The sequence below is a fragment of the Tachysurus vachellii genome, chromosome 2, assembly GCF_030014155.1.
Source record: "Tachysurus vachellii isolate PV-2020 chromosome 2, HZAU_Pvac_v1, whole genome shotgun sequence".
Classification (NCBI taxonomy): Eukaryota; Metazoa; Chordata; class Actinopteri; order Siluriformes; family Bagridae; genus Tachysurus; species Tachysurus vachellii.
In genome coordinates this window covers 14,164,187-14,176,868 of record NC_083461.1, presented here as the reverse complement: position 1 = coordinate 14,176,868, position 12,682 = coordinate 14,164,187, and the positions used below count along the sequence as shown (strand labels likewise).

At 36.1% G+C, this 12,682-nt stretch overlaps 2 protein-coding genes across 2 annotated transcripts; one reads left to right on the top strand and one right to left on the bottom strand.

The window, feature by feature from the left end:
- The first annotated feature begins 1,392 nt into the window (after window positions 1-1,392).
- Window positions 1,393-4,153, top strand: tectb (tectorin beta). Its single transcript, XM_060857974.1, has 11 exons — window positions 1,393-1,551; window positions 1,686-1,760; window positions 1,881-2,071; window positions 2,267-2,418; window positions 2,523-2,595; window positions 2,809-2,912; window positions 3,012-3,095; window positions 3,247-3,409; window positions 3,491-3,569; window positions 3,655-3,687; window positions 3,917-4,153. The coding sequence occupies exons 2-11, from the start codon at window positions 1,694-1,696 to the stop codon at window positions 3,979-3,981; spliced, it is 1,011 nt and encodes a 336-aa protein (XP_060713957.1). The 5' UTR covers window positions 1,393-1,551; window positions 1,686-1,693; the 3' UTR covers window positions 3,982-4,153.
- A 121-nt stretch (window positions 4,154-4,274) lies between these two features.
- Window positions 4,275-12,180, bottom strand: gucy2g (guanylate cyclase 2g). The gene is made up of 22 exons (XM_060887880.1): window positions 11,815-12,180; window positions 11,366-11,714; window positions 10,883-11,007; window positions 10,058-10,237; window positions 9,820-9,964; window positions 9,598-9,733; window positions 9,418-9,521; window positions 9,127-9,293; window positions 8,909-9,049; window positions 8,706-8,789; window positions 8,498-8,602; window positions 8,311-8,382; window positions 7,979-8,147; window positions 7,541-7,696; window positions 7,207-7,384; window positions 6,884-7,024; window positions 6,598-6,790; window positions 6,191-6,365; window positions 6,009-6,107; window positions 4,858-4,949; window positions 4,678-4,779; window positions 4,275-4,500 (listed from the first exon to the last, which is right to left on the bottom strand). Exons 1-22 carry the CDS (start codon window positions 12,178-12,180, stop codon window positions 4,387-4,389), a joined length of 3,393 nt encoding a protein of 1,130 aa, XP_060743863.1. The 3' UTR covers window positions 4,275-4,386.
- Window positions 12,181-12,682: the final 502 nt, after the last annotated feature.

The following is a 12,682-nucleotide window of genomic DNA, read 5'->3' as shown; positions in this document are numbered from 1 at the left end:
CTCTCCATTCTCATGCTAATGCTCTTCTAAGCACATGGAGGATAACTGGACATGCCCTATGTGCACAGAACTATCATTTTACCCCAGCACTGTGGGTCTGGGGTTTCTCATGTTTATTCAGAAGAAGATTGCGGATTATGCAAAGGAATATTTTCAGATTTTGCAGAGGCATGCAATAGGCTGCATCAATTACTTATGCTCTTGTTTTTCCCGTCACTGTGTCAGTAGTCAGTGCAGTTATGCATAAATAAAAATTCCATGAGCTCTAGATTATCCATGTAACTGAAATAGTGTTTATTCCTACAAATAATGAAAGGTCACTTGAGGATAAGTTCTATGCTTAAATACAAAAGAGAAGAGCAACTTAAGGATGAAATGAGCTTGTTTTAAAGTGCCGTCTTCTGGGTCTGAAACATGATCTCAAGCTTAAGTCTTGCCATTTAACTGCATCTAATCTGCATATCTTCCTAATATATCTACCCTTCATATATATGTTTATGAGTTGAAGTAAGTTTGAAAACATTATAGAAATAAAATAGCTTTCGAATTTGGTCGTAATATTGGAAAATATTCAGGAAATTTGATCATTTAATGTTATAGTTTTGTAATTTTTATTTTAAATGAAGGTGTATTAGGTTTCACAATGCAACTCACACAGAGAGGGAAGAAATATTATTTTAAGAATATTAAGAAATAACTATTTTACATATTCAGGTTTTAATGTAAACCTTTATCTAACCTTGTCCATCTTTGGGGGACAAACATGGCATTGTCATTACAGGTCTGTTTAGCTTGATACTACTTAGTCCAGCTCGTCTCTTTGAGATAAAGACTGTAGACTTTGGTAATAGAGCCCTGTAATGCTTTCAGTAATTACCCTCGTCTTTTTTACCTAAAGCTGAATAAGAGTGACCTTGTTGACTCTGTACCCCTTAAATTCCATTAAACAACACTGGAAAAGGTGGGATGCTTTAGATAACTGCTGAGAGTGGACTAATGCACCTGTTTCTCCATCTGATTGAAAGCCATTATGTAACGTAGCGTGAGTGTGCAAGGTATCCAACTGCACTCCAACTGATGCCCATCAACTCCTTATATCTGCCTGTTAACGCCAGACTTTAAACCTTAGATCTCAGCAATAATTTCTTCAAGTGATGTTCACTGCCCGGCTTCGTTTTTTTTTTACTTTTGTGTTTAATCAAAACTATCATGTATTGTGTAGGGCATATAAAAGGTTGTACAGAAGAAAAGATATGTTAAATGAAGAGAAAATGGTCTTCCCTTGAGAGACTGTTAATTTAAAAGTCAATGTCTAGCAAGCACAGAAAGCTTTTGTGTTGTGGTTCACAATGCTATCACCAAATGCTCTCACCAGACTGGCAGACAGCAGAAAAAAGGGAGGCTAATGTCTGCTTGTAGGAATATAAAACAGCCCCTGTGCAGCACAGTTGATCTTCACTGACACCCTGTGCTCTGACAGCACTGATTAAGACTGCTTGAGATCTTCACAATGTTGTAGAATCCTGACCAGGACGTTCCTCTTTGACCCAGGTATTGTACTCCACTTTGTAATGTATGGTGTTGTGATATTTGTTAGCATAGCTGTAATTGTGATTGGAATGAAACCTTTAGAACAATTTTGTGTGAACCTCAGAATGCTGTCCTAACATCTTTCTATCTTGCAGTGTATAAAATGGCTTTAGTCGCTGCATTTCTTTTTCTTCTCCCTGCCTCATGGGCTTGTGCCCCACAAAAAGCTGGTAGTTATCAACCCATCAAAAATGTTTCTATCAAAGTGAGACACTTTACTAGAACTACAGCTGTGCTGCAATTTAACATGCATTCTTTCCTTTTTTTGTTGTCTTTTGTTTTCTTTTAAGATTATATCATGATTTCCTGTTTCCCAAATGCCATCATCGCAAATGTTCCTGAGTGCCCATACGGGTGGGAAATAGGACAGCTGTCTTTGGGTGGTGTATGCTACACGGGTGTCAATACTCCTGGCTTCTACCGCTTTACCATACCTGATCTCACACCCAAGAATCTCTCGTACTGTGCCACCTTGTCTGAGGTGAAATTTTCCAATAATTCTGCAATAATTTCATAAAAAGCTCTCAGCCAAAAAAGCTGCTAAGTTGCATTGCTTGTATATGTACAGCTGCACAGATGAAGTGCAATGGTACATCAAATCTAATGCTTTAAATCCGACTGCAAAATAATGTCTAAATCATCGTTTTTTTATATTTCATATCTCTCTTCTGAGCAGTATGTTGGAGGCAAAGATCCGAAATACATTTTCTACAACTCTATAGTCTCCAATGACTCGTCACTGACAGTGCGGAACCAGCCTGTTAACTACACCTTTAGCTGCACATACAGGGCGGCTTACTTGGTCAATAATGCAGTCTTCAGTCAGAGGTAGACCCTATTACATTGACTTTCCTTTCAGTAGCAGTAGGTCTAAGAATTCATTCTGACCCAAGGACTTGCAGCCTTTTTACTAAATCATCTGCTTCTTCCAGAGTGGCAACGGTATATGTCAACAATGGGAGTTTAGGTTCTTTTAAGTCTCAATTGTCTATGAACGTGTTCACAGTGAGTACTGCAATCTCGCTTACATTGCTTACAGTCTCAAATTAGAGGAATACTGATGATGTACTGTATAATGTCAGCTCTGGAGAATATCATAAAATCTCACCTGATTATATTTTAGGTTTTTGATTTTTATTATGTGACATAGAGCCAAATAAGTGGGCTAGATAAAGTATGGAGGCTAAATGCAAGTGCATTTCTCTGTATGGTTTGTAGAACTCTAAGTTCCTGTATGCTAAAGATGCTCCATATGTGATTGACACATCGGAAATTGGCTCGGAGGTCTTTATCGGCATCGAAGCAAAAGGACTGAGTAATAGGTTCGTCAATTACAGAATTGACATTTTATTAAACAGTACACTGAATTATTAGTTACACGCATATATATCATACACAAATGCCTCAATCTTCTTTTACAGATTCAAGGTAGTTATAACAAATTGCTGGGCAACACCAACTCCTTATTCAACAGACAAGAAGAGATGGAGCTTAATTCTCAATAGGTAAAGCTTTATTTCATTCACAGTGTCTCACAGTCTAAATAATTAAAAGAACAATAATGGCAGAAACACTGAGCCTATATCTATGCCACATTTATCTCTATGTCAGTTTGTGCTTTGTTTAATTCAACTGTTTTGTGTTCATTGAGTACAGCTGTTCATCAGATAATACGGTGACCATATTTGAGAACGCCAAAGACAGCCGTTCAATGTTCAAGTTCAATTCGTTCCGGTTTCAGCGACTAGAGAAAGTGTCCACTGTTTGGCTTCACTGTGAGGTTCAAGTGTGTGATGGTGAAAAGCTCTACTGTCAGCCGGTGAGCATGAAACATCACATGAAATATGAAACAGACTTTGCGACCCTAAATGAATAAAACCTTTTTTACTTTGCGGTTTAGACTCCATGTACATCTCGGAGTGTCAAATCTGAACCAGATCCACATGGAGGTGTCTTAACAATGGAGTTTCAAATCAAAGGTAAAGATTATTTTCAATAGTTCAAAAGATAGTTCAATACATATTTTGTGTTGACTAACTGTTTCTAAAATGTGGTTATTTGCAGCACAACATTCTTCCAGTTACACACATCTCGCAGGTACTTTAAATGTAATTGTTATTTATTACAATTTTGTACTCCTACTTTTTTTTTTACCTTGTCTGCTAGTTTGTTATGATTTTGCTATAAATGCAGCAAATTAAGGTTGCTAACTGGACTGAATAATTTATATAATTACAATTTTGTGTCACATTATAATTGTATGTCATTTGAAACCAAGAGTATATCCTTGGAAACTGAACGAATGCTTTTTCTCTTCATTTCACAGGAACATTTCTGAGCATGTTGTGTGTGTTTCTTCTTAATGCAGTTTTAAGTTATACCAGTTTGTAAAAGACGTTTATTGTCGGTGGGTATAAAATGTGCCCACTTTTCAAAACACGCTTACACTCATGCACACACACACACACACACACACACACACACACACACACACACACACACACATAGAAAACAGCCATACAAGTGTCTCAGGGAGTGTAAGACACTTTCCTCCTAAACGCTTGCTTGCTTCCTGCTTTTTTTTCTTTTATGTCATGTGAAACATTACAACAAAATCAATAAGTGATGTCTTACTACAAGGAAAATAATACATCCTGTTTTGGTTTGATTAGAAACCAATTAGATTTTTGGGCGTAAAATTAACAGTGCTTCTTATGTTTACTTTTCATTTGTCACAAAGTACTACTGGTTATAATCCAAAGAGCTAAACACAGAGGTAGTTTCTATGATTGGTCTCTAGATGTCAGGAACTGTGAGTGTGTACGCACCAGGTATTTTATCTACGTGGATTTGTGCTCTTCCTTGTTCCTTTTTCTCCACATCACTACTGATATTTGGTTTGTATGTCACCTGCAATAAATGTATTAAATAAGAACAGTGAATATTGTCTCACATTCAGAGTTGCTGATTTAAAATGTATTCAACTCACAATGCAACTGACCTTTTCAAATACATCATCGCATGTCTACAACATTTCGCATGTTGTTTTCTGTACAATTTACACATTACATGAGAATGTAGCCTTACCTTGGGATCTATACTTGGTTTCATATCATAATGTTGCTGCATGACAGGAAACGTCAAACCAAATTTACTGATTAACCAGTAAGTCTTCTGTAATCCTTTTCCCTTGTGAAGACACCAATAAGAAAATCCAGTCATGGGTGCAAACTAAGAACAGTTTAATTAAAGTTGTCAGCAGCATACCTTCAGCTCGATGTCTCCTCTATCCTCGAGCTCATAAGAGCCAATCTTCATGAGAATTTCAGCAGTACTCTGGGAGATATGAATCTTCATCGCTGCAAGGAAATATTTAGTGAGTCTTATCCATCAAAGCTGCTTATGATTTTAAAGCTAGTGTACACAAATTCCTTATTCAGCACTATAGCAATTATAGAGTAGCGTTTTATAAGTGATTACAATAAAAATAGAAAACAACATTCATTTCCAGACACAGGAACATCTAACATAGGTAATTAGTTCTACCTAGATGTTTACATAGATGATTAGTGAAATATGGAATTTATAAAAGAGAATCAGACATTTATCTCATTAAGCCTTTAATTGAAGAGACATTATGAAGTGCTGACTTGGATACTGATTACGGAGGAAGTAAGATTTTTTTTTCTTTTTCAGGCTATTACATAAATTTAAACCCACCAGAAATAATATTCATTTTGATAATTAGCTTTTTCAAAGTTTAATAGCTTTCATTATTTTATTTATATGAAATCATGACTTTCAAAACTTTTTTAGGAAAGAAAAAGTAAATAATAATATACTACTGTATAAAACTATATATAATATATACTATATTATTATATACTATATTAATATATATTATTAATATACAATCTTTACATATATTTAAAAATGAATTAATTTATTCAAAATAAAGCTGATATATTTAATATATTGATATACTGGTTTCAATAACCATGTACGGGTGAGGTTGTGAAATTGTTTTATTTTCTTTCTGAGTTTTACTTTAAACATCTTTTAAAAAAATCCCAACAGTGCACATATTTATTTTAGTAAAAAAAAAAAAAAAAAAATCAGAACTTCTTGGATGCACACTGGATAATTTTTTTCTTCAATTCAAACCATGTTATAAATGTGATTTTATTTAATTTCAAGTTTCAAGTTAATTTGAAACAATTTATTTTAGCAAACTCAGACACAAGCACTTCTACCTAAGTTTAAATGAAATGAGTTTTTCCAATTTTCTCCATTTAAAATGCAAATATAGAAGAACTGTAGCAGGTTTTCTGAGCAGCCTAAAACAACCTACCAGTGAATTTGTCAACTTTGACAAACAAGAGTCAGTATTTTAAAAAGCAATAGATTTCTGTGCTTACGCTGACTGTTGCTCTCCATCCTAGAGGCAGTATTCACTGTGTCTCCAAACAAACAGTAGCGGGGCATCGTAGTTCCCACAACACCAGCAACCACTGGACCTGTTCGTAAGCACAATATTATTTACTATTAAAAAACAACTAATGTAATGTGCAGAGCAATATAAGCAGCTTGTTCCTAGTACCAGAGTTGATCCCAATCCGTAGAGCCAGCTTCTCATTTGGCAAGTGTTTGATTCTGAATTGTTTAATGGCACTGAGGAAATGAAGGGCCATAATCGCGATGTCTTCTGCATGCCTGGTACCGTTGCTTATAGGCAGCCCACTTGCCACCATATATGCATCTCCTATAGTTTCCACCTACCACAAAGACCATTGTATTAATATATTATATGGGTTTTAACACTGCAATTAGGATTGACAGGGTGTCATGCTTGTAATTTTGTAAGAATATGAATGACACAACAATGTATGTGAAAAGTTATAGTTATAAAAAGGTTACTGATGCATTTGTGTTTTTTTTATATTCTTTTCCAAATCTATTATTTCTCATTCTATCATTAATATACAGTTAGAGATTTGTGTTATGTACCTTATATACATCATAGAGTTTGATGATCTCATCAAATAGGCTGTAAAGGTCGTTGAGGAGTGTCACCACTTCCAACGCTGAGCTGATTGAACACATGGTGGTGAAGCCGACAATATCAGAGAAGAAAATGGTCACCAAATCATAGCTCCTGGGCTCTACTGACTTTCCTGACATTAACTGATCTGCTATGTGTCTGTGCAGAATAAGAGATTACACATATGGTTAGCAATATATTTTAAAATATGTTTACCTCTGCAAAGGAAGAATTTAAATATATTTCTGTTACCTGGGAAGCATACTACAGAGAAGTTTATCAGCTCTGATCTTTTCTACAGTGAGTTGATTGGTCCTCTCCTCAACCACTTCCTCTAGGTGATTAGCATATTTTTCCAGCTTGTTTACCATATTATCCAAGATATTACCATAGCTAAAAATTGGTTGGAAAAAATCATTAGAAAAACAAGCAATTGAACAAACAACACAGTGTTTTATTCAGTTATACAATACAATAATCTACAAGCTAATTTGACAATAAGGCTAAGATATATGAGATTATCAGAGTACAATGTATGATTGTTGTATATTGTACTCGTGACTTTGTGCTTGTACTTGTCAGGGCTGATTTCTCGCAGGCTTCTCTTAATGGAGCTAAAATGGGGTCTTTGGTCAGGATTCTCACTCCAGCATGCATTCAGAAGAGCAATCAAGGCTTCGTCACACATCTGCGGCGACAGAGTAGGTCTGAGGGGATCCCCTGCTAGAGGTGCCCTGAGCTGCTTGATGATCTCTGAATACCAAATACATAATGAATAAAATGATCAATGAATGATCATAATATCACTATATGTTCATTGATGTCATACAGCCAACTCTCTGTACTCCATTTCTCCTACGTAAAATGACAAAAAAATTATGCAAGCAATCACACAAAAATAGCCATTACCTTTTGGCTCCAACTGTATATCAGAGTAGGGTCCCAATTCTGTGCTGTAGATCAACTCTCGCATGATTATTGCAAAGCTAAACACGTCTGCTTTTGGAGTACCATTAAACGGAAGGTGCACTTCTCTCAAAAGCTCTGGAGCAATCCAGAACAACTCTGCAGCAAAATAAAACATTTAGAATATATATGTTGCTTTTTCTTATTTTTTTTCCATTATCACATACTGACATAAAAAAATGTAACAGCACAATAGAAATTTAAAGCAATTTAAAGCATTAACTCATTAACTCATCTGTATTATCCTGATCAGGTTCATGGTGGATTTGGAATCTATCCCAGTAACATTGGGTGGAAGGTATGAATACATCATGGCAAGAACACCAGTCCATCCATTCTACCCACTGCACAACCGTCATTGAGCCGAGTTATTGAAAATACCTTCGTATTTGGGGTTCTCAAATGGGATCAGTCTGTGTTTGATGCCATGTTTGAACTCCCATAGACCAAAGCCGGACAGTTTGACCTGTAGCCGGCTGTCCACTAGGCATGTGGTTGGCTTCAGGTTGCCATGAGACTTCAAATTGCTCCTGTGTAGGTACTCCATACCCTATAGAGAGTGAACAGCAATAAATCACAGAAGCCACACAATATAGCTCAGTTGTATGCATCACAAACCATACAATGTACTCTCAAACTAGATATAACAATTCAACATTGCTTTATATTGCACACAATTAAAAACTAAAGACTTATCCTAAGTCTTTACTTACATTGACAATATCATATGCAAAGGATAGTTTAAACATCAAGTCCAGGTCAATCTCATTGTTCCTGAGAATGTCCTAAATAAAAAAGGGGGAAAAAACTGCCTACATTACACTTTCTGTCAAAAATAATATACTAATTTACTGATATTAGGCTATATGCAGGTTGAAGCATGAATTAAAACAGAATTACCTTTAAGCTGCCTTTTTTGCAGTACTGCATAACTATGCAGATATTAGGGGGTTCATTGCAAACTCCAAAAAACTGTACCAAGTTCTCATGTTTAAGCTCCCTCATCTGCAAAAATGTTAATCACCAAAAGTTAAGCTTTACTACTACTAAGCTACAAAGTCTTATGTTTAGAATTAATTCCATTTAATTAAATAGAATTAGTCTTTACCACATTGAACTCAGCAATAATAGATGGTCTCTTGATGTCACGTAGAAGTTGATTGTCCAAGTATTTGAGGCTCACATGGTTTCCCTTGGACATAATGACATTGAAACTGTTAGACAATGATACAGAATCTGTTGAAAATTTTTGCAGAAGGTAAAATGGTCATTAACCTGCGATGATAAAGTAGACCCTTTGACTGTTTGTACCTGGTACAAGCCGACTGTTGCATATATGGTCTCTTTGCCATTTTTGTCTTTTAGTCCAAAACTGTTAGAGGAAATCATGGTCTGAGAGCCACCACTTCCACTTTTACTAGGAGTTGTATGTAATGATAACGACTGCCCTCCCTGAAAACCAGTCATGTAAGTGATGTGACATATACAATGTTCTGCATATTTTATTTTGTGTGGACTTTGTATCCAACCTTAGGTTCTGTGAGAATAGTGATATCACTGTAGTCGATGAGCCACCAGTTGGAATCATCTAGTTTTGTCTGCAAACGGGTCTTCTGTAGGGTCAGGAGTGTAATCAGGATCACTGCTAGCACTCCAAACAGTGGCATGGCCACCAACAACGACACCAGATATATCTCTACATCAGCAAAGAACAGGTTACTATCAAATACAAAATCTTTTAAACATTTTTCAATCTTTGTTTGCATGCCAAGTAAATACTTTTGAATGCAAAACTGAAAACTTTTTTTTTTTAAGCATACCACTGTTTAGCCATTCACAGAGTTCATTGTCAAAGCCGCACTCTGGTTTATCGGTCGGTATTTTCCCTTCTGGCCAGATCACTGATGAAAACCTTGATGTTGTTCTATAAAAAAACAAATGATTATAAACAGCACCACAAAATGCCAGGAATATCAAAAAGCCAGAATGTTTTGTCTTACTTGATTATTTTTGTATGACTGTCAAAGGCTAGAATGGAGACAAATTTTACAGTGCCTTCATGTAGTTGCAAGTCATACAAAGAATAGTCTGTGTTCCTCTCTCCATTTTCATCGAAATGAACTAGACCTGAGGCTCCTGTAGAAAACATGTATGTTAGTCAAGATCAGGATTTTTTCGTATTGAATGAATTCAATTAGATTTAATATACAACACAAATATACCGTAAAACCTAATGCTGTTTTTGTCTCTGAGCTTCTTAAGAACATCTCGCCCATTATGAGGGTCTTTGCCATCTTTGAGAGCTTCCTTTAGTGCCATGGCATAGAGCAAGACAGCATCGTGTAGGTAGCTCGAATAAGGGCTTACCTTAAAAACAAATGGTACATTATGGTTACAATATGATCCAGCAAAATGACGACCCATAAAAGTGTGTTTGTGTTTTTATGTTGGGCTTCTCACTTCTCTGTCAGAAGAAAGATTGCTGTAAAAAGGGGCCCCTTTTAACCTCTCATGTACACGTTCAAAGAAGTCATAATAATCATAGCCTTCATAAGACTTCTCAGCAAGGACAAACACCATATCAAATGCCTTCAGGGCCCTTTGGCTGTTGTCACTCAAAGCAGTTTTCCACAGGTTATCCTAAAAAAAAGAAGGAAAAATTAGACAAGAATGGACAGAAGTGAAATTCCCATTAGAAGCTGAAGTGTCTTGGCTCTGACATTTAATGCATGGCTGGTGATGAAACATTTCTATACTCCATTCCCTATATGCATTGCTAAAATCAAACAACAATGAGAAAAACACTGTCTCTAAGCCAAGAATAACTTGAAAATCCATGCCTGATCGAATTCTTAGCACACTGATTTTTCAGTCTTAATAGCTTTAATATACTATAATATTATAACAACTATTATAAAATAACTAGGAATTTTGGTTTTATTTGGGGACTTGTGAACAACTTTGAAAAGGCAAAAAGACACTGTGTGCATGTTCCCTTTAACCCTTTAAACTCCCAGGGCCATTGTCAAGGACCAGATGTATGTTCCTATTATATCTTATAGGCATCTTGTACCTATCATTTTAATTTCAGTGTAATTACAAAGTACTTAATATTAATGCAGTGGAAGTTTGAAGGATTTTGGATGATGAACATTTAATGTACAGTTTTTCAGATGGTCACGCTCTTCAAAAAGTCAAAAGGTAAGTCTCTATTTCATCACTATAATAACTTGTGTGTAAATAGAGATTTACCAAATTTGACTCTGTCTCTTGCAGGTTACTCACCACATTGCCACTGACCTCAAATTGTTGTACCACAAGAAAAACATACTCTCCATTCATCAAGCTTTGTCTTTCAGCCTCCATCACCAGCCTAGTGGCATCTTCAGCGTTACATAACACTATGATCACTGCAAAGAAGAAAGGAGAATGGCCATGAAATGAAATGGTATTAATTTCAAGGTAGACAGTTGAACAGATATATAATAACTTCTACAAGGAGCAATAATATCAGACTTGGCATAAGCTGGTAAAAGACTTCCTTTCAAGTCACCGGGGTTATCACAGCTGTATTAAAATCTCTAACTCATTCACAGGACAGATAAATTGCGCCACTTACTAATGTGAAAATGGGCTCACCATAAGGGCACAAGGGCATTTATGTACTGTAATAATATGTTGTCATACAGGTCAGTGTTACTAAAGAGCAAATTACACTAAACTGGCTCAATCCCAGACATTAAGTACTCTTAATGATTTAGCTCTTACCTCTTGCAACTTTGGAGATATATTTCACATTCTTAGAAATCTGTTCCTGATCACTGAAATCAAACTTAATGCTGCCTGTCACTGTTGCTTTGCCTTGGAGTTTCTGTTCCACAGATGTCAAAAGTCCATCCACTTTGTCCCATGTATTAGAGTCTGCAACTCCTCCAATTATACCAACATTCTTCCACCCAAAGAACTCCAATACCTTGAGCAAAACCTCTCCCACTCTTTTAAGCGGAGGGACAATTTTAATGTAAGTGTCATACATAAGAGTATTATCCATTTTGGTGGTCTGCCCAACAAAGGCAAACATTGGGATGTTCCAAATGGATGCAAGAAGTCCTGTGACCTATAAACAGAACATGATATAATAAATTGTCTTTAATTTAACACTATTTAATGTGGTGTTGATCAATTTAAAACAATACACATAAGAATGAGAAACTTACCTCTGCCTCCTCAGGACAAGGTGGCCCAAAGAGGGCTGATATATTTTCTCTTTGAATTTGGTCAATGAACGCTCCAAGTGATATCTTTGCTTTACAATCGGTGTCCACATACACAAAATCAAGGGTATAATTTTCAACAAAGGATGGGTTTGAATTAATTTTATCTATGGCAATCTGCATGGCAGAGCCCAGTTTCGAAGAACTGAATGGAAAGGATAAATTGCGAGGAGCCTGGAATCCTACCAGCAGCCTGTTCTGGTTAGTGCGGCTGCAGATGATGGGGATGAAACATGTGGAGCACAATAAAAATATCCAGACCCTCCATCCTGCATGCTCAGTTTTTTTAGAGTTTGGTGTCCCTTCCATCTCCAAATCCCAACTAGATCCCTAAGACAAATACCAAGGGGGATTTAAAAGGCTGTGTGGATGACGTGGTGTCTTTCTCCTCCTAAGGGAAATTAATTATAATCAAGCTTCACTGTAGAGTCAGCATGATGATTTTTCAGAAGTGATGTTTCATAATTTGAAGCCCTGAAAAAATATATTTATAATAAATATCATTATTTATTCATTATTGTACTATTGCAACTTTCTTAACGATATATCCAAAATGCACTCTATATTCACACCTTACTTATGAAGGTAAATGAGAGAGCTAATAAATCTGCCAGAAATACAGCCATCTGCATGATTTGAACCTGCAGGCAACTGATTGCTGAAATGAAACCAAAATCTCTCAAAATGTATTTCATGTATGTCTGATCAACTTATCAATCTTTCAGGAGTAGAAATAATGCTTATTTTCAGAACCGTTTTTGGACGCTGCTTATCAAACTTTTTTGGATCCTTTCTCATCGGGAAATATCCT